The sequence below is a fragment of the Monodon monoceros genome, unplaced genomic scaffold, assembly GCF_005190385.1.
Source record: "Monodon monoceros isolate NGI ecotype Baffin Bay Population unplaced genomic scaffold, NGI_Narwhal_1 Super_Scaffold_21, whole genome shotgun sequence".
NCBI lineage: Eukaryota > Metazoa > Chordata > Mammalia > Artiodactyla > Monodontidae > Monodon > Monodon monoceros.
In genome coordinates this window covers 162,649,092-162,670,816 of record NW_021703778.1, presented here as the reverse complement: position 1 = coordinate 162,670,816, position 21,725 = coordinate 162,649,092, and the positions used below count along the sequence as shown (strand labels likewise).

General features: G+C 46.1%; 1 protein-coding gene across 2 annotated transcripts in view; it reads right to left on the bottom strand.

The window, feature by feature from the left end:
- SLC24A4 (solute carrier family 24 member 4) overlaps nt 1–21,725 on the bottom strand; it is a 173,427-nt gene that overhangs the window by 2,481 nt on the left and 149,221 nt on the right. For both annotated transcript variants that reach the window (XM_029237446.1, XM_029237447.1), the window contains exons 13-16: nt 10,054–10,220; nt 5,528–5,642; nt 1,166–1,278; nt 678–743 (exon numbers count right to left, since the gene is read on the bottom strand). In XM_029237446.1, the coding sequence (XP_029093279.1) occupies nt 678–743; nt 1,166–1,278; nt 5,528–5,642; nt 10,054–10,220 (461 nt within the window). The remainder of the gene's footprint in view (nt 1–677; nt 744–1,165; nt 1,279–5,527; nt 5,643–10,053; nt 10,221–21,725) is intronic.

Below are 21,725 nucleotides of genomic sequence, written 5' to 3'. Positions count from 1 at the left end.
CACATCCTCTTTCTATGTTCTTTCCAGACTTGCCCACCTGTCCTTTTACAACCTTCTTTCTTATCCCTGAATTGAGGCCTCCTAAGGGTTGGATCAGAGTTACCTCATCAGAGCAATGCCATGGGTCCTTAGAGATAGACCAGTGTGGGTTCAAATCCCAGCTTTGTCATTTCCTATCCCTGTGACCTTGGGCAAGTTACTTAACCCCTGAGCCTTGCTTACTTCTGCAAAGTAGAATATCACCAGGTGCTTGTAAGGATGGAATAAAGTAAGCAGAGGTAGAGTTAGCACAGTTTGGGGCATGTGGAGTGAGGAGACCTCAGTATCACGGTGTGCCAGCCCCGAGACCTGACCATGAGGCCCCCATGTCAGCTCAGATGGGCTGGGGGAGGACTTGTCTCCTATTAGCACTAGTGAGAGGAGACAGACCGGGCAGCAAGAAGAGAGGAAACGTAACTCACTTCCTCTAGGGACTTCTTAGTGGCTCAGGGAAAAGTGCAGTGTTTGGTGCCAACATTCTTGGCAGAAAGTGTTTCTTGGGTTATCTGTGAATTTACATGTTTTTACTACTTTACCCCTCACTGCCAAGGGGAAGGGGGAGGGGATTCAGAGACTGCACACAATCAGAGGAAATGATGCACGTGTGAGGCTTCTATTTTGGAATTGCAAAAACTCACAGTGAGAGCAACGGAGCCCAGCAGCAACACCACGGAGTAGACCAGACCCCGGCTGTTGATCTTCACCTGGAGAAACAAACACACATGCCCTGAACCTCTGGGCTGTTCAGGCCCCCATCCGTTCTGGAAGCCCAGTGTGCTCGGGCTCATCCCCTCCCTTATCTGGAAGCCACAGGTGGGTGTTCACGGTGAGCACGTGGCCATGGATCCAGGTCTCTGCTCATCTGAGGAAATGAACTAGGAGGGGAGAGGCGTGCCGGTGGGCAGAGACACGGGGCCAAAGCACCCGTGAGTGCAGGGCGCACACGGGCTGCCTCCTGCAGGCACTGCCCAGGCTGCTCGGGACGCCTTTGCACAAAGTGGCTGCCAGCGTGCCAAGAAGGGGGCAGTGCATCCCCTGCAGCCCTTGGCTGGCACAGGCCCAACACCACTATCGCTCCCTGTAAAGCGCATGGCATCATCTCACCAAGGAAGCGAGACGAACTTACCGTGGATCCATAATTAATAACCATGGTCTGCAGCCCCCACGGTACGCCGAGTCCCACGAGGATGTCAAACACGTTGCTTCCTATGGTGTTAGAGACCGCCATGTCACCAAGGCCTGCAGGGGACAATCGACATGTCACGCATTAAGCGCAGGTCGCTGGAAACCCCTGTTCCTTCCTATTTCCATCAGTGCTATTCCTTAGAAAGGAATTCCTTCCTCATGGACCCCACATTTCTAAAACCTTTTAATGAGGACTGAGATCCACTCCCTTCATGAAGTCTTACATGTGAGCCCTGTAGTGGGTTGAATTGTGACCCCCCAGGATTCATATGTTGGGGTCCTAACCCCCAATACCTCAGAATGTGACCTTATCTGGAGACAGGGTCTTTCCGGGGTAATCAAGTTAAAATGAGGTCCTTAGGGTGGATCCTAATCCAATATGACTGGTGTTTTCATTGAAAGGGAATGTTAGGGCACAGGCATGCACACAGGCAGCGCTCCATCTGAACAGGAAGACAGCCATCTGCAAGCCAAGGAGAGAGGCCTGGAACAGACAGAAAGAACCAACTCTTCTGACACCCTGATCTCGGACTTCTAACCTCCAAGACTGTGGGACAGTCAGTTTCTGTTTTCCTGTCTCCCAGTTTGTGGTAGTTACGGCTGACCTAGGAAACTAATCCAGAGCCCTTCATTATTCCTCCTGCCAGGGGTGTCAGCCGGTGTTTTGGGAGGACCCACTATGTGCTTCTTATTTGAGCCTCCCAGGTGCTCTGGGAGGGAAGGGGCCTCACCCTCAATGTGTACTTGTGACCCACGTGATGGCACCACGACCTTGACCCAGATGACAGGGCATCAGGTTTTATGCCTGGGTGGTCTCCCAAGAGTGAACTCTTTCCCCCCGACCAGACTAGAAGCATCTTAGAGGTGAGGGACTGTGTCACCACCTTCCCTCTCCTGCCCCACTGTCCAGTCTCATGAAAGCCACACAGTCTTAGGAACTTAATAATTTGAGAGGTATCAAAAGTTAGTAAACAAACTTTTACAAATAAGACTCACACAGGCTGAACCTGTTTTCACCTGGCCCCTTAGCCCTAAATGGACACGACTGTCATAATCTGGCCACAAACAAACGCCCGTGCAATGAACAAGCCTGAAACACACAGGCCTGTGCCCATAAAGTTGCCTTGGTCGCTGAGAAGCTCGCAGAGACTCAGAAGAGCATCCGGACGACTGCCTCACCTCCATCTGACCTCCTGCCCCCCTAGGATAGCCAGGCCACTTCCTCCCGCCCTGTTGCTGTCATCCGCTGACCTCCAGGACACAATGCCTCCCTCAACAGCCTCACAGCTCCCTCCCTGCCTGTCTGGGCACTGATCTGAGTGCCTTCAGAACCTCGGCAGCTGAGTCCTATCGGGGGGCAGTACCTCTGGGAAACCTGCCTTCCAGTATCCCAGGATTTTGTGAAACAGGAATGAGCAGCAACTGTTTTGGACCAGCTAGTTGCCCCTGGTGAGGAGGCAGGCACTAGCCGGATGGGTCAGGAGGCACAAGGATGCCCAGGTTTGGGAGAAGAGAGAGGAGAGCTTCTCAGGTTTGACTGACTGCTCTGCGCAGGCACTGCCCTCTGAGAAATCTTACGGCAGCACTTCTCAAACTTTAAGAGCGCAGGACTCACTGGGGGTCTTGCTAAAAAGCAGACTCTGGGGGCTTCCCTGGCGGCACAGTGGTTAAGAATCCGCCTGCCAATGCAGGGGACACGGGTTCGAGCCCTGGGCCGGGAAGATCCCACATGCCGCAGAGCAACTAAGCCCGTGCGCCACAACTACTGAGCCTGCGCTCTAGAGCCCACGAGCCACAACTACTGAAGCCCGCGAGCCACAACTACTGAAGCCCGCGCGCGCCTAGAGCCCGTGCTCCGCAACAAGAGAAGCCATCGCAATGAGAAGCCCGTGCACCGCAACGAAGCCCCCCTCGCTGCAACTAAAAGAAAGCCCGTGCGCAGCAATGAGGACCCAACGCAGCCAAAATTAAAATAAATAAATTTAAATTAAAAAAATAAAGTTATAAAAATTATTTTAAAAAAGGCAGACTCTGATTCAGTGGGGCTGGGACGGGGCCTGAGAGTCTGCATTTCTCTCAAGCCGATGCTGCCGGCCTGGACCACGCTCTGGGCTGCGAGCCTTCAGGGAGCCCAGGATGCAGAGCCTCTGTGTTAGAGCTCACCGCACGGCTCCTGCCTTGTGTGATGGGCTCCGAACAGAGGTTTCTGTATCCCCTGCCATAAAGAATCTGTCCAGGCTTTAACCTGGTCTGCTGGACCCTCTGCCAATCACGTCAGCATCACCCTCACGACAACTATACACTCCCGCCCCCGCCTCACCCCTCCTGCTTCTGCAGTCTACATCTCACAGGAGTCACTCTGAGATGATGTCCCCACCTGTCCTTGTTCCTACAGAGCCCCGTTGACCTCATTGGGACCCTCCCCTCCAAGCCCTGAATCTTCTAGTATCATGACCCCCACCCCCAACCCACTAGCTTGGACTCCAAGGCCAGCTGTTTAAATGGCACATTCTTTTGCCTCCTTGACCCTCCACTGTGTCCACCCAGCCAACCCCAGCTCTGGATGAACTTGTGGTCTCTCATCTGTGTGCTGTTGGAGCTGGTATGACTTCAAATTCATGCCGGAATCCCTCCCAAATTCACGTCACTGAACATCGGCCAGGCCCTAGGCGCTCATCGGCTTTCCTTTTACTCATTGTACTGGGTTGAATAGTGCCCAGCCCTCATGTCCACCCGAAACCTGTGAATGTGACCTTATTTGCAAATAAAGTCTTTGCAGATGTGATCCAGTTAAAATGAGATCATAATGAATTAGGGTGGGACCTAATCCAATGACTGGTGTCCTTATAAGAAGGAGGAAGTTTGGACAAACACACACAGAGGGGATTATACCACATGAAGACACAGGCAGAGACTGGACGGATGCAGCCACAAGCCAAGGATTCCTGGCAACACCTGAAGCTGGGAGAGAACAAGGAAGGATCCTCCCTAGAAACTTCAGAGAGAGTATGGTCCTGCCGCCATCTTGATTTTGGACTTCTATGCTCCAGAACTGTGAGAGAATCCATTTCTGTTGTTTTAAGCCACCCAGTTGGGGTACTTTTGTTATGACAGCCCTGGGAAATGAATACACTCACCTCAAAGGTCACTCAATTCAATTCCAAACCCTTCAGCTGCTGTCCCCAACTGTCCCCATTCTCCACAAGGCTCCAGCCTACTGCCAAACATACCCCCACCCTTCTCTTCCCCTCAATTCGTGTTTTCTCAGGACTGACTGACCAACTAATGAACCCTTTCTTTTATCTCGAAGAAATAAAACTTTTTCCTTCTTTCCAAACCAAGTTTCTCTCTGGACACTGCTCTCCTCTCCTGTCTCCTCTGAGATTCCACTCCATTATTCGCCCATCCTGCCCCCCATACTTTCAAATTTCCATCTACAGAGGACGATCTGTTGTGGTCCGGGCTTGGATGCTATCTCACGGGTAGAAAGGGAGCAGTAAAGGAAGGCTGGCTCTTTACAGCTCTTTTGTTCTGCCATCAAAGAGCATACTGGTATTCCTCACCTTGCTTACCCCATGGCACTTAGCTCCAAAGAAAAACCGCCAAGCGAACCATAACATTACATAAGGTCTGGAATTCTGAAGGAGAATTGGAAAATAGTTGGAGATACAGGATACACCCGCTTGGCTTTCCTGGGATCAGAACATTTCTCATTACTATTGCATTTGCTATAAAAAGTCTGGGCTCGGGCTTCCCTGGTGGCGCTTCCCTGGTTGAGAGTCCGGCCCGTGAGCCATGGCCACTGAGCCTGCGCGTCCGGAGCCTGTGCTCCGCAACGGGAGAGACCATAACAGTGAGAGGCCGGCGTACTGCAAAAAGAAAAAGAAAGAAAGAAAAAAAAAAAAGTCTGGGCTCTAGCTCTGCTCAATCTCACATTGGTGATGCCGGAACAAGTTCATCCTTTTTTTTTTTTTCCTTTGGCCACGTGGCGCAGCTCATGGGATCTCAGTTCCAGCAGTGAAAGCCTGGAACCCTAACCACTAGGCAACCAGGGAACTCCCAGAACAAGTCCATTTTTATACAACTCCACACAAATGCTTCTAGAGGTCTGGAGGAGTTGATCTTGGTAGTACTCTCTCCATGGATGGAATCTAATACATGATGCTTCCCAGTTGTCATAGTTTCCTTCATAGCAGGATGTAATGACTGCCAAGTCATGAGAGCCATGAACTGTAACTCGGGCTGGGGGTCAGGGCCCACATGGTGATGCTGACTGCCGTCAGGGCTGAGGCGTGATCCATACCTTGTCTCGTCACAATCAAGCTGGCCATGCAGTCTGGAACGCTTGTGCCTGCTGCAAGGAAAGTAATGCCCATGATGACATCAGGGATTCCAAGGGTGTATCCAATAATAGTCACCTGCAGAAGAGTAGGGGGAAATATCAACTCACAGAGGAGCAGCCCTGGAAAATGTGCTTATATCTGAGTGTTTTTAACTTACACACAGTACTGCTATATCCAATAGAAAAACCTGGAATACGGTTTTATTTTGAAACCATCTTTTGCGTGTTCTTTCTTCCAGGTTACGTAATACGTGTTTACTGTTTTAAAAAGTTTAGAAAATAAAGTAAGAATCACCTACCATCTCTCAATACCCTCAGACAACCACTATTAAGACTTTGCATCAGCCCACGAGTCTCACATTTGAACATGTAGGAAGTTCTCTGGTGAGCTGGTTAAAGTAAGATCTCCAGGTCCCGCCCCCAGAGTTTCTGATTCAGGAGGTCTGGGGTGAAGCCCAGGAATCTGTATTCCTAACAAGTTCCCAGGTGGTTGGGACCCTGAGGCTGCTGGTCTGGGAATCACATTTGAAAACCCCTGCTTTAGAATATACCTCGACCTTCTTTTTGGCGTGTGTGAATTAGACAAAAAATAAAATCAGGTTATAGCACCGACCTATATTCTGCAGCTTTTTATTCACGTAATAATACGTTGCGAATATCTTTCCAACTCAAATACTCATCTATAACATTATTTTAAACTGACACATGGATGCCATTGCATGGCTTTAAAGTTTTCACCAACCTGTCACTGGTGAATATGGAAGTGGTTTCGGTTTTTGCTCTTACAATATCACTGTACGGTAACGAGTAGCATTTAATGAGCACCTACTGTGTACCAGATCCTCTCCAGGTGTTTTACTTTCACAATCTCAGGTACTCTTTATTATTCACCACACACTGGTGAGAGAGGCACTGTTATTATGCCCAGGGAAATGAGGATCAGAGAGGTTAAGTTACAACGCTGGTGGGCATGAAGCCGGTGAGCAGTAGAGCAGGGATCCCAGGCCAAGTCTTTCCAACTCTGAAGCCTGCGCTCCAACCTCGCCATCATGCTGTCTTGTGTGAACTTCTCTGGGATCTCATCTTACTATATCCTTAGCGTAAGTTCCAAGAAATAGACCTGTTGGATCAAAGGATTCGCAGGCTTTTAAGGACCTTGAGGCATGGTCACACAGTCCTCTAATAAATGCCTGACACTTGGGAGGTGGTTGGGCCCTGAGCAGCAGCCAGATGGAAAGCCCTAGAAAGTACTTGGACCCCATTCAAAACGCCCACTAGTCCTGGCTCACCTCCCCATCTAGAAAACGGGAACAGTGGCATCTCTTAGGGTTGTTCGTATCTTGGCTGATGGCTCCAATCCCAGCAAATGGTTGGGTGACTTAGGATAAGCTGGTTTGCTTCTCTGAGCCTCAGCTCCCTCATCTGTAAAATGGACTTTTAAATGAGGATTAAGTGAGAAAATATGAGGTGACAGTTCCTGGTCTGTGCAAGACATCCATAGATGTATGTTTCCTTTCTCTTTCAATCACTCGTCTTGCAATCTATGGGGGCAGAGAAAATTAGGGTGATCAGACCCAGATGAAGTGTGCTTTCTAAGGGCAAAGCTCAGCCCTGGCATGTAGTCAGAGCTCATGGACTAAAATGATACCCCTCCTAGGACAAAGCTTTGCAGATGGGTTTGAAGATGCTCTACCCTCAAAACAGCGCTCAGCTCAGCATCACCAGGTGCGGAGCAGAGCACACACTGACTGGCCTGCCCTGGGCTGTGAAAGAAGAGAGACACTGAGGACACCAAAACCACACAGCTGTTCGATCCATCAATGCTTAACCCATGCTGGCCATGAAGGAGGTCTCCACAAGACTGCCCGGGCTGTGGCAATACTGGGGATGCTTCCTTTTTTTTTTTTTCTTAAATTACTGAACTACATGGCTAAGAAGCCGGAGGCTGGAAGGACAGAAGGAAGGTTTCGTGTGTGTGCGTACACTCTCCAAGTGTTCAGGACCAGAGATGCTACGTGAGTGTGGCTTTGCCTTGGACTCCAGCCCTGGGCTCTCGGAGCCCTCCTGATGCTTGGGCTTCAGGAAGGGAAGCAGAGGCGAGTCCAGAGCTGGGCTGACCATCTGCCTGACCTTGTGGAAGTCACGCCTCCTCTTTGGTTTTCACCTCCCCAGTTGGGCAAAGGTGCTGGACAGGATGACCCATTTTGGAGGTCTCTCCCTTTTGACACTGACACTCAAGAATCGTTTTCCGCAAAGCGTTGGGGCTGAGAGATGTGAAGGGTGGCTGGGGTAGGGTGTGGGCAGGTGAGACGTCACTGCTCCCTGGCGCCCCCATCAGGACATGAGGAAAGTAAGAGCATGGCCCCCAGGCAGGCACATCTTTCTTCAGTGGAAATCAGGCTAATGTGGCACTGTTGTCTTTACCATTTTCTACTGTGGAGGCCATTCAATCACCTCAAACTGAGGCTAGCTGAAGTTCAAAACCGCAGGTAAGAGTGCCCCAGCAAGGTGGTTCCTGGATCTCCCGCCAAGCCACTGCCAAGAGTCTGCTTTAAGAAGTGAGAGTGGGGTTTGTAACTCAAGGTTGAGGGGATGGGAGTGTTATTAAATGTCCTACCTCACTGCTAATGAGTAGAACTGATTTCATAATACTGTTGTTTTCATTAATTAGAGAAGAAACAAATTTCAGTCATTAATTTGATCTTCCCTAATTCTCACACCCACTCAAATGTCACGAAATACTTTTTTCACTAACAATGTCGTTTGGGGAATGCACTTTAGTAAGAGAAATCGCTGGACTCTTTCATCAAATGTAAAGAGGGGCTGACCTTTAACCCTATTCAGAAAAATTTAAGTTTGCAAATTCAGTTCATTTTGAGGCCAGTTTTCATTATGTCTGACTGCCATCCTTTTCTGGGGGGTTTGGATAGTAGCTACTTCCAACTCTTCTTCCTAAACACACACACGCACACACACGCACAGACACGTGCACGCACACGCAGCGCACACACGTGCGCACGTACACACACGCACACACACGCACGCACACACACACCAGCATCTAAGGGGATTTAAACCTCTATCTGAACAAGCGTGGAAACAGTGTCGGCTGCATCTCATGGTGAACATGGCTGAAATTTACAGTTATGATCAATTTGCTGTGCTGCAAGCTCAGACCTGATGCCTGAACGGAGACCTTCCATTCTCCCAATACCAGTCCATTTCGTAGAGGGGGCGACCATGGCTAATGGAAGCTGAGTCACCTACCCAGGTTTCACGGCTCACAGGGGGAGAAGCAGGATTCACATCCATTCCCACGTGACCCCACAGCTCTTCTTACCCCACCAAACTGCTTCCCTGGGGTTAAGGGAAAGGAGGCCTCTGTGTCTCTGAAACCAAGACAACCTTGCCCTGTGTGTTAGATGTGCGGGGACATCAGGTGTTAGGACGAGAGTGAAGTGGCTACGTGCATGCCACTGAGGCGTGAGTGGCTGACAGGTGCGCTTCCCAATAGAAAGGCAGAGGTCCTGTACCTATTTCTCTCCTTGTTCCCGGGCTCCCGCCCCCCGTGAGGGGAGGGGAGGGGAAGAGGAGGCGCCCCACAGGGTGATGCAGAGCGAGGCGGAAGGGGCTCCTGCTTGGCCCTGCCCAGCCAGCGAAAGGTTTTTCCAGGGAGCTGTCAGGTGTGGCCAGACCAGCTACGCCAAAGCCTCTCTGCCTGAAAATCTTTAGTCCAAACGGCACCTGAAGATTCCAGTAACAACTTGAGAGGCCGTTCAGGAGAGTGGTTGAGATCCTGGACTCTGGAGACCAATACCCAGGCTCTAACCCCAGCTCTAGAACTTACTAGCTGTGTGACTAATTGTGTAATAGTTGCTAATTGTGTAACTAACCGGGCAAATGACTGAGTCTCTAGGCCTGAGTTTGCTCATCTGTAAAACTGGCATAATAAAACTGCTCACCCCATCGGGTTGTTATGAGGACTAGAAGAGTCCACCTAAAGTTTATATCTGTGCCTGGACATAGAAAGGGGACAGGAGCATCCCCTGGCAGGCGGCATGGAAAGGGCTGCCTTGTGTTTGTCTCCCATTGACTCCAGTCTCCATCACATTCCCCTATGGATACTGAAAAGGAAGGGAGCCTAGTGATTAGCCCTCCAGGGCTTCTTACAGAGACTCCCCACCACCCCTCTTCCCATCACACCAGAGCGGCGTGTCCCAGGCTGTTCGTGTGAAGGTTCATCTGCCTCCTGTGGCCTCCACGGACCATGCTGCGTCCATCTGGGTATCCCTGATGCACAGCACAGCGCCGCACACTTCTGCTGAAACCCCTTCCTACTGAGAAATAAGCCAAGGTCTGTTAAGGTAGGCGACTTGCCGAAGGTGGCACAGCAGCATCTGAGCGTGCTCTTGACACCAGCTTTCCCACCGCCGGCAGGTGCCAGGCAGGAGCTGTCCGTACGGTCCACCCCCACTTCTGCCACTCACCAGCCACACCATCAGGTAGGAGAAGACAGCGATCCACAGCGTGGCAAGGGCAAAGGTGAGCATGAAGAACTTCTCCCAGCGGGGCTTGCTGCAGTTGGGGATGGTGACGCACAGGAGGAAGATGAGTGGCCAGGTCAACACCCACTTGGCTTTGTCCCCTCTTGCCTCTGCGGAGGGATGGGGCGGAGCCAGAAGGGAGGAGGAGAGAAACACACACTGGGTTACACACCTGCCAGTCTACCCGTCGGTTTATTTTTTCAAGCCAAACAAGAGAATGCTACGAATGTGACTCCTAGCAACAGACTTCACAGAATCACACACCTTCATACTGTCAACCTGGAAGCGATCTTAGCAAGACAGTTAAGTGTTTGTTGACTGAATAACCTCTGTCAGTCCAAATCCTTTACTTGACAGGATGAGGAAAGTGAGACCCAGAGCTGAAACAGATTTGCACAGGGCAGCTGGAATGGGGATGTAGAATACACGGCTAGGCTTTGGAGTCAGACCTGGGCTGGAATTCAAATAACCTTGAGCAATCCTCTCAACTCCACTTCCTCCTCTGACAATAACAGCTGTAAGTAACAACAGCACAGTAGTTGATGCAGGGAATATTTGCTACGTGTAGCAGGCATAGTGCTAAGCATTTTGCATCTTAGTAGTTTCTTCACCTGTTAAATGGGAACATTATCTCTTTCTTGGTTCTTGCAAAAATGACATGATACAATGCACGTAAAACAGCCAGCGCAAAAAGCCTGGCACAGCAGGTGCTCTGGAACTCTCAGCTCCTTTGCTCCAAGGTCACATAGCCAGTGGCAGATGCAAGACTAAAATGTGGTGTCCTGCTGGCAGGCATGACCTCGCTGGCCCCTACCAAGGGAATCTGCAAACAATTCAACAGAGGAGAAGTGGCCTCAAAAGCCACTGAGTGCAAGCATAGTGTCCTTAATAAGCCACTCGGTATTTTGAGCACATGCAAGCTCAAAATAGGCTTGTGGGTGATGCCAATGAAATGGTGGAGGAAGGACCTCTGAAAATTCTCTCCTCCATAAAAGCAATGAGAACACTAGCAAAAATGGTCAGAGTCAACTTGTTTTATTTTATTTATTTTAAAATTTATTTATTTTATTTATTCTTGGCTGCGTTGGGTCTTTGTTGCTGCGCATGGGCTTCCTCTAGTTGCGGTGAGCGGGGGCTACTCTTCGTTGCGGTGCACGGGCTTCTCATTGCGGTGGCTTCTCTTGTTGTGGAGCACGGGCTCTAAGCGCGCGGGCTTCAGTAGTTGTGGCACGTGGGCTCAGTAGTTGTGGCTCGCAGGCTCTAGGGCGCAAGCTCAGTAGTTGTGGCACATGGGCTTCAGTAGTTGTGGCACGCGGGCTTCAGTAGTTGTGGCTCACGGGCTCTAGAGCGCGGGCTCAGTAGTTGCGGCGCACGGCCTTAGTTGCTCCGTGGCATGTGGGACCTTCCCGGACCAGGGCTCGAACCCGTGTCCCCTGCATTGGCAGGCGGATTCTTAACCACTGAGCCACCAGGAAAGCCCCTCAACTTGTTTTAGGACTCTGGAAATTAACTAAAGCCTTGTAGCAATCCAGGGAGTGTTTATTTAAGAAAATTGGCTGGGTATTAGTAAGAACAGTGAACTTTATATAGAATTTTAACTTGCCCTGTTTTCATTCCCTTTCATCAGCTTTGGAGTAGCCTTGAAAGACCAGTAGCCTGGCATCCACCAGAAAGGGTAGGACAGGATTAGAGCTCCTTCCAAGTCCACTCCCAGAGGATTGGCATTATCTGACCTGTCTGCTGGTTTCCCAGAAGACCCCACTTTCAAGGCTGTCTTTATTTTACCTGAATCAGAGCTCACCCAGTATGACTAGCCTTTTCCTTGAGGGCATTTGTTGAAAACAGTCAGGGGCACTTGTGGAAAACTGTGCAGCCTGAGGTGCTATTGGACAAACAATAGGTTAATGAAAAAGCTTAAGAGGAAAAGCTGGTAGTGAGATATCCATAGAGGGCCTGGAAAAGCTCCCACATAGTTCTGGGAAGCTGAAAGTCCATGAGCACGCATAGGGCTGTTCCCAGGGTTATTTTCAGGCTCAGGAAAGACTTGAGAACGTCCTAAGCTTTCACTTCTGCCTAAAACTGAGACTCGGAGAAAACAAGTAAGTAAAGGCCAAGGTGGAGTTGTAAACTGCCTGCCTGGGTGTTAACGGCATGCCCCCGAACGCACACAGAGCCCATCAGCAAAGACTGGGAGACTCGCTTCACCCAGGCATCTAAAGAAATCTCTGTGCAATCATTAGATGACCTTAGGCTAACCTCACAGATATTTCAGTGGTCAGGCAACAAAGAATATAGATTCTACAGAATTAGAAAAGTCACCAAACAAACAACAACAACAATAAAGCAACAACAAATAGTCCTGGGAAAGGGGAAGGATGTGATTCCTTCTTCTTCTTCTTATTCCACATTATATTATTTTATTTATTTATTTTTAAGTTTTTCACTGGTATTTTTATTTAACAGTTCATAAAGGGAAGAATAGATTAATAAATATATTATTTTAAATGTCCAGTTTCAACAACAAAAATTACAAGACATGCACAGAAACAAGAAAGTAAGACTTATACATGGAAAAAAAGCAGTTAATAGAAACCATCTCTGAGGAATTCCAGATATTGGATTTACTGGACAAAGGCTTTAAATCAGCTTTTTGTTTTTTGTGGTATGCGGGCCTCTCACTGTGGTGGCCTTTCCCGCTGTGGAGCACAGGCTCCGGACGCGCAGGCTCAGCGGCCATGGCTCATGGGCCCAGCCGCTCCGCGGCATGTGGGATCTTCCCAGACCGGGGCACGAACCCGTGTCCCCTGCATTGGCAGGCGGACTCTCAACAACTGCACCACCAGGGAAGCCCCTAAATCAGCTATTTTTAAATATGCACAAAGAAGTTTTAAAAATGTCTCAAAAACAAAAGGGAAGCATGAGAATGATTTCTCATCAGAGAGTATCAATAAAGAAGTAAAACTTATAAAAAAGAGCTGACAGAAATTCTCGAATTGAGAAGTGCAATAACTAAAATGAAAATTTTACTAGAGGGGCTCAATAGCAAATCTGAAAAGGAAGAAGAAAAACATCAGTGACCTTGGAGATAAGTGAACTGAGATTATCTAGTGTCAGGAACAGAAAAAGAGTAAATAAAAATGAACTGTGCCTCAAAGACCTGTGGCACACCACCCAACATGCCAACATATGCATAATGGGAGTATCAGAAAGAGAGGAGAGAGAAAAAGGGGCAGGAAGAATACTTGAAGAACTCACGCTCAAAAACTTTCCGAATCTGATGAAAAACATTAATATATACATTCAAGAAGAATATACCTTCTTTTCAAGTTCACATGGAACATTCTACAGGATAGGCAATATGTTAGGTCATAAAACAAGCACCAATAAATTTAAAACAAGCATGAATAAATTTAAAAGGATTTCAATCATGCAAAGTATATTCTACAACCATTCCACATTGGAAAGAAATTAGAGAGCAGTGACAGAAGGAAAACTGGAAGATTTACAAATATGTAGATATTAAATAACACATTCCTAAACAACCAATGGGTCAGAGAAGAAATCACAAGGGAAATGAGAAAATACTTTGAGATGAAAGAAAATGAAAACATAACATACCAAAACTTATGGAATGCAGTGAAAGCAGTGCATAGAGAGAAATTTACAGCTGTAAATTCCTATATTAAAAAGGAGGAAAGAACTTAAATCAATGACCTAACTTTCTACCCTAAGAAACAAAAAGAGCCAATTAAGTTCAAAAAAAGTAGAAAGAAAATAATCAAGATTGAAGTAGAAGTAAGTGAAATAGAAAAACAAAACAAAACCCAGAATCAAGTAAACTAAAAGTTGGTTCTTAAAAAGATCAACAAAATTGACAAACCTTTAGCTAGACTGACCAAGAAAAAAAGTGAGAAGACTCAGATTACTAACATCAGGAACGAAAGAGGGACTCCGCTAAGGACCTTACAGAAATAAAAAGAATTATTAAGGAATACTATGAACAACAGTGTGCCAACAAATTAGATAACCTAGGTGAAATAGAAAAAAATCCCACAAAGACAGAAATTACCAAAAGTGATTCAAAAAGAAATAGAAAATCTAAATAGACATATAACAAGAGACTGAAACAGTAATCGGAAAAGCTTCCTTTAAAGTAAAGCCAGGACCAGATGGTTTCATGGGTATTTCCACCAAATGTTTAAAGAAGAATTAGCATGAGTCCTTCATAAAACTCTTCCAAAAGATAAAGAAGGAGGGAACATTTCCCGATTTGCTCTATGAAGCCAGTAATACCCTGATACCAAACCCAGACATCAAGAGAAAACAACACTACAGACCAATATCCCTTATGAATACGAATGCAAAAATCCTTAACAAAATTCTGGCAAACTGAATCCAGCAACACATAAAAAGGATTATATACCACGACCAAGGGGGATTTATCCCAGGAATGTAAGGTTGGTTTGACATATGAAATTCAATCAATGCAATACACCACATTAATAGAATAAAGGACAAAATGGCACGATCATCTCAATTGAGGCAAAACAGTCATTTGACAAAATCCAACACCCTTAACAAACTAGGAATAGAAAATTTCCTTAGCCTGATAAAGGGCATCTATAAAAACCCCACAGCTAACATCATACTTAATGGTGAAAGGCTGAAAGCCTTCAACAAGATGAAGATATCTGCTCTTATCATTTCTATTCAACATTGTTTTGGAGGTTTGAGCCAGGAACAGTAGACAAGGAAAATAAGTAAACGTCATTCAGATTGTAAAGGAAGACATAAAACTATCCCTATTTGTAGATGGTATGATCTTGTATAGAGAACATTCTAAGGAACACACACACACACACACACACACACACAAACTGTTAGAACTAAGAAACAAATTCAGCCAAGCTGCAAGATACAAGATCAATATGCAAAATTCAGTTGTATTTCTACACACTAACAATGAACATCAAAAACATGAAATTAAGAAAACAATTTCCATTTACAATAGCATCAAAAAGAAAAAAATACATAGAATACATAGGAATAAATACAACAGAAGGTTAGTATGCTGAAAACTAACAAACATTGTTGAAGGAAATTAAAGAAGACTTAAATAAATGGAAAGACATCTTGTACATGGATTGAAAGACTTAATATTGTTAAGATGGGGCTTCCCTGGTGGCGCAGTGGTTGAGAGTCTGCCTGCCAATGCAGGGGACACGGGTTCGTGCCCTGGTCCAGGAAGATCCCACATGCCGCAGAGCGGCTGGGCCCGTGAGCCATGGCTGCTGAGCCTGTGCGTCCGGAGCCTGTGCTCCGCAACGGGAGAGGCCACAACAGTGAGAGGCTCGTGTACCACCCCCCCCACCAAAAAAATATATATATATATATTGTTAAGATGGAAATACTCCCCAAACTGATCTACAGATTCAGTGCAATCCCTACTAAAATCCCAGCTGACATTTTTGCAGAAACTGACAAGCTAATTCTAATATTCATATGGCAATACAAGAGACCCAGAATAGCCAAACCAATCTTGAAAAAATAATGAAGTTGGAAAACTTACATGCTCTGAATTTAAAACTTACTTACAGAGCTACAGTAATCGAGAGTGTGTGCTACTGGCCTAAGGATATATAGAACAATGAAACAGAATTTACAGTCCAGAAATAAACCCATACATTTAAGGTGAATTGATATTTAACAACAGTGTCAAAACAATTCAATAGGGAAATAGTAATTTTTTTAGCAAATTGTGTTGGGACAACTGTATACAGATATGCAAAAGAATGAAATTTGACCCCTACCTCATACCATATACAAAAATTAACTCAAAATATCTAGTGTTCAGAATATTTAAAGAGGACTTCCCTGGTGGCACAGTGGTTAAGAATCCGCCTGCCAATTCAGGGGACATGGGTTCCAGCCCCGGTCCGGGAAGATCCCACATGCCACGGAGCAACTAAGACCGTGTGCCACAGCTACTGAGCCTGTGCTCTAGAACCCATGAGCCAAAACTACTGAGCCCATGTGCCACAACTACTGAAGCCCATACGCCTAGAGCCCGTGCTCCGCAACAAGAGAAGCCACCGCAGTGAAAAGCCCGTGCACCACAACGAAGAGTAGCCCCCATTCGCTGCAACTAGAGAAAGCCCCCATGCAGCAACGAAGACCCAACACAGCCCAAAATAAATAAATTAAATAAATTAAAAAAAAAGAATATATAAAGAATTCATAACTCAACAAATAAAAAAAAAAATCCCAATTTTAAAACTGGGCAAAGGGGGAACTCCCTGGTGGTCAGGACTTGGCGCTTTCACTGCCAGGGGCCCAGGTTCGATCCCTGGTTGGGGAACTAAGATCCCGCAAGCCTCATGGTGCAGCCAAAAAAAAATAAAAGTTAAAAATTAAAAAGAAAAATAAAAATGGGCAAAGGATTTGAATAGACAGTTCTCCAAAGAAAATATACAAATGGCCAATGAGCATGTGAAAAGTTGCTCATCATCTTTAGTCATTAGGATAATGCAAATCAAAACTACTTCAGACCCACAATTATAACGATAATAAAAAAGATAAATAATAACAAGTATTGGTGAAGATGTGGGAGTATAGGCACCCTTATACCCTGCTGGTGGAAATGTAAAATGGTCCAGGCTCTTGGAAATTAGTTTGGCAATTCCTCAATATGTCTCACAAAAACCTGTACTCAAGTGTTCATAGCAGCGTTATTCATAATAGCCCCAAAGTGGAAACGACCTAAATATCCATCAAGTTATAAATGGATAAACAAAATGTAGTTATATAAAGATAATGGAATTTTCACTCATAAAAAGGAATGAAGTATTGATACATGCTACATGGATGAACCTAGAAAACACTGTGCAAAATGAAAGAAGCCAGACACAAAAGGTCACATATTATACGATTCCATTTATATGAAATGTCCTGACTAGGCAAATCCATAGAGACAGAAAGTAGACTGGTGGTTGCCAGGGGATGGCAGAGGTGGAGAACGGGGGGGAGTGATTGCTCAGGGGTATGAAGTTTCTTTTCCGGGTAATGAAAATTTTCTGAAATTATAGGGTGATGTTGCACAATTTTGTGAACATACTGAAAAACATTGAACTGTATACTTTATTCGTATGAATTTTATGGTTTATAAATTACAGCTCAATAAAAAAAAGAAATTGCAAAGTAGGCTGGCAGTAGCAGTTCTAGCTCTGTAAATCTGTGCTTGAATCTTTCTGTCACTAAAAACATATTTGCTAAGAAAAAAAAACAACCCAGCCTGTTTATAATAACGAATCAGGAGAATATGGTTAGCTAGAAATCAGCAAATCCGTTCATGTGTTCATCCTAGATGCTACATCTAGAAAAGCAGCTGTCTTCCCAGATCTTCCTCTACATATACCTTTCTGCACCTTGTAATCCTTGCACAAACAGCAGAAAGTTTTCCTACCTGATTAGTCTGTCCCAAATTTCAGCCCACATCCCAATTCATCCAGGCCGCCAGGGAAGGCCTAGGGCATCTCCAGAATTGACCTAAAACACTGTATGTAAGGGAAAAATCCACTTTGAGGAATTGTAACCCTGGATACTTACATGCTCAGGAGCGCCTTTGTAGATATATACAAATGCCACAGCAGAAGGATAATTTATTTTCACAGACACCAAACTGAAGCTGATGCTTGTCTGTTTGTCTAGCATGGGTTTTGAATCTGGTTTGGACATCTGCCCTGATCTGGTCCCACCCGGCTGGCAAGCCTCATGGCCCACCACTGTTTCCTAAGAAACAATGCTCCATCAGACCTGCTCTATGGCTGTGTTTTCCAACTGTTAGATGAGACCCATTAGCGGACTGTGAAATCAATTAAGTGGGTGGCAACTAGCATTTCCTTAAAAAGGAAAAAAAAAAGTATTAGAGTTACAGTAAACGAGTTAAATACTATTCTGAAGACTTCTGTTTCCTTTTTATAGATATCTGTGTGCGTGTGTAAGATATTTATTACTGTGCGTCATGGTCCAAGTGTGGAAAACTTCCACAGTGATCATGCTGGGCCCCACCCCACCCACACCTTCCACCTGTCTTCAGCGTCTCCATTGTTTAATGAGGCACCGTAAGACACCAGACACCGAAATACTTATTGTGGTTTCCACAAGCAAATGCAAGGCAGGGTGAGCAGGCCTAGGACTGGCTGGTTTGAATAGTTTCAGCGGGCTCTGGGGGACAGGGGCTGTCTCCAGTCGTCTGGTGCTGACCCTGCAGTGATTAGGGCAAAGGACTAGTACCTCCTGGAGTGCGAGAGCCAGACAGAGGCCAGCGATTCAGAGTACTGAGCTCCGGATGGGGTAGTCTGCATATGAAAAGTGTACTTCTGGTGGGTAGTTTGCTATCTCTAAGAATTGGCTAGCCCGAGCAATGCTGGGCTGGGCAGGGCATTCGTTGCTCTTATCTGCCTAGCATCCACACCCCGCTCCTGGTAACAGCATGCTAATGTTCCTTTAGGGAACCAACCCTCCATTCCACATCAGCCATGTGGTTTGGAGGGCTGACTCTACTTCCTAGCTCTATGGGTGGGTGTGTTGAGTCCAGCTTGGCTAATCATGCATTCCATAAACACTCAGTGTGTTCAGTGCTAGGCACTATTCTAGGTACTGAGAATCCACCAGTGGACACATCAACAACCCTTGCCATTGAGTGGTTTACATGGGTTTGGGGTTGGATGGATAACCCATTTAGAGACCCATGTGTGGATTTTGCTGGGAATCACTGTCTGTAATATCTGTTATCCCTTCCACCTTACTAACAGAACCCTATTTTGCTTTGGACAGTAGGTTCCTAGCTAAAAACCTTAATTTCCTAGGCTTCCTGGCAGGTAGGAGTGGCCATGGACAGTTCTGGACAATGAGATGTAATGAGAGTCTACATGGTAGGGTTTCCAGGAAGGTGACTATCTTCCTGATAAGAAGAGACAGGCTTAGGGACACGTGTCTCCTGCCCTGTGTCCTTCCTCCTTGTTCCTGCCTGGAACATGAACATACAAGCCACAGGAGCCACTTGGCAACCTTGAAGACAAAAGTCACCTGCTAAGGATGGAAGAACAGAAATGGGACACCAATGGTATGACAGAGCTACGAGACTCCCTCACCTCAGGACTTCTTATGTGATAAAAATCCTTTGAGGTGAAGCCTTTGTCACATGAATTTTCTGTTACATGCAGCCGAATGCAATCCTTAACTCAGCCAGAGGCGCCACTTGTGCACTGGTTAATCCAATGGGAGGTAAGCCTAGATGGCTGGTGGTCACCTTGGCAAGCTGCCAGAGGGTGAAGCCAATACAGGGAAAACCTTGCTGAGCGATGTCCCAGGGTCTTGTAACCATTTGAGCCCCATGTTGAGCTTTGCCTGAAGGTAGATTCTCTCAGTGAATCTGCCACTACGGGCCCTTTGGCTTAAACCAGCCTGAGTTGGATTTCTCTAACATTAAGAGTCTGGACTAATTAATGGGTGAAGTGATAGAGTTTGGGGGGCTACAGGACAATGTCTATCCTGAGGGACACTCCTCTGACACCAGCAGGAGCCCCTCCAGCCCCCGTTCCAACTGCCATCCCTTCAAGTGCAATGTCAGGGACATCTGAGAGATGCTCCCCGTGGACGCCAACTGATGTGCAAATGTAAGCATGAAAGAAGGGCTGCTGGTGTTTCTTCCACTCTCAGATTTCTTTTCTGAAGTAGGAAATTACAATTTAATTATGTGAAAAAAAATCTTTAAAATGAACTCTAACAACACAGATGGCTAATCATACTGGAGGGAAAAACATAAGAACAGATGCAGTTGCTAATGAAAAACTTCAAACAAAGTAATTTGGATAGTTAACTACCTAGAGTGGTTAACCTGCGGTACGTGGGGATGTGTGTGTCACCAAATGATGTAGATATTCATGGACGCTGGAACTAGGAGTGTTTACATGATCTAGAGAGCATAGGTCCAAGACTAGTGTTCTCGAGCTTGAGTGTAACTCAGAATCCCCTGGAGCTAATGATTTGGCAGCTCTGGAACTGGGCTGGGGGCGGAGGGGGGTGGTCAAGAATTTGCATTTGCTAACAAGTTCCCAGATGCTGCTCATGCTGCTTGTCTCGCCCCTTTGAGAACCACCATTCTAGATTAACTCCATTTAAAAACGGAGACAGGGCTTCCCTAGTGGCTTAGTGGTTAAGAATCCGTCTGCCTAATGCAGGGGACACAGGTTCAAGCCCTGGTCCAGGAAGATCCCACATGCCGCGGAGCAACTAAGTCCGTGTGCCACAATGACTGAAGCCCGTGAACCACAACTACTGAAGCCCGCGTGCCTAGAGCCTGTGCTCTGCAACGAGAGAAGCCACTGCAGTGAGGAGCCCACACACCGCAATGAAGAGTAGCCCCTGCTCGCCGCAACTAGAGAAAGCCCGCGCACAGCAACGAAGACCCAACGCAGCCAAAAATAAATTTAAAAAAATAAATACTGAGATAATTAAGATGCTGATGCTGCTTGTCTCACCCCTTTGAGAACCACCATTCTAGATTAACTCCACTTAAAAACTGAGATAATTAAAATATCATAAAATTCACCCCTTTTAAAGTGTACAATTAGGTGGGTTTTGGTATACTAGAAAACTGTGTAACCATCACTACATAATTCCAGATGATTTTCAGGACCCTGAAAAGAAACCCCCCTCCCTTTTAGCAGTACTCCCCATTCCCCCTCCCCTCAAGCTCTGCCAATCACTGTAGTTTGCCTATTCGGGACATTCTATATACGTGGAATCAACATGCGGCCTTTTGTGTCTGGCTTCTTTCACTTAGCATAATGTTTTCAAAGTTCATTAATGATGTAGCATGAAGGAGTATCTCATTCCCTTTTATGGCCAAATAATATTCCATTATACGAATATACTATATTTTGTTTAATCTGTTCGTCACTTGGATATTTGGATTATTTCTACTTTTTAGCCACTATGAATAATGCTGCTATGAACATGCGTGGACAAGTTTTTGTGTGGACGTATGTTTTCATTTCTCTTGAGTATATAACCAGGAGTAGAGTTGATGCACCATATAGTAACTCTATGTTTAACTCTGAGGACCTGCTAGCCTGGTATCCAAGAGGCTTTACCATTTTACGTTCCCACCAGCAGTATACGAGGGTTCCAATATATCCACATCCTTGCCAACACTTTAGGGTTGTCTTTTACTATAGCCATTCTAGTGAGTGATTAGTGGTATCTCACTGTGGTTTTGATTTGCATTCCCCTGATGACTCATAATAATGTTGAGCATCTTCCATGGACTTACTGGCTGCTTGTAAATCTTCTTTGGGGAATTGTTGACTCAGATGCCTTGCCCATTTATACTGCTGAGTTCTAAGAGTTCTGTATATATCCTAGATACTAGATCTTTATCAGAAATATAATTTACAAATGTTTTCTCCCATTCCAGTTGTTTCTTCACTTTCTTCATAGTGTCCTAGAAGTCACAGAAGTTTTTAATTTTGATGAAATGTTTTTTTTTAATTTTATTTTTTGGCTACTTATGCTTTCGATATATTTAAGAAACCATGGTCTAATCCAAGGTC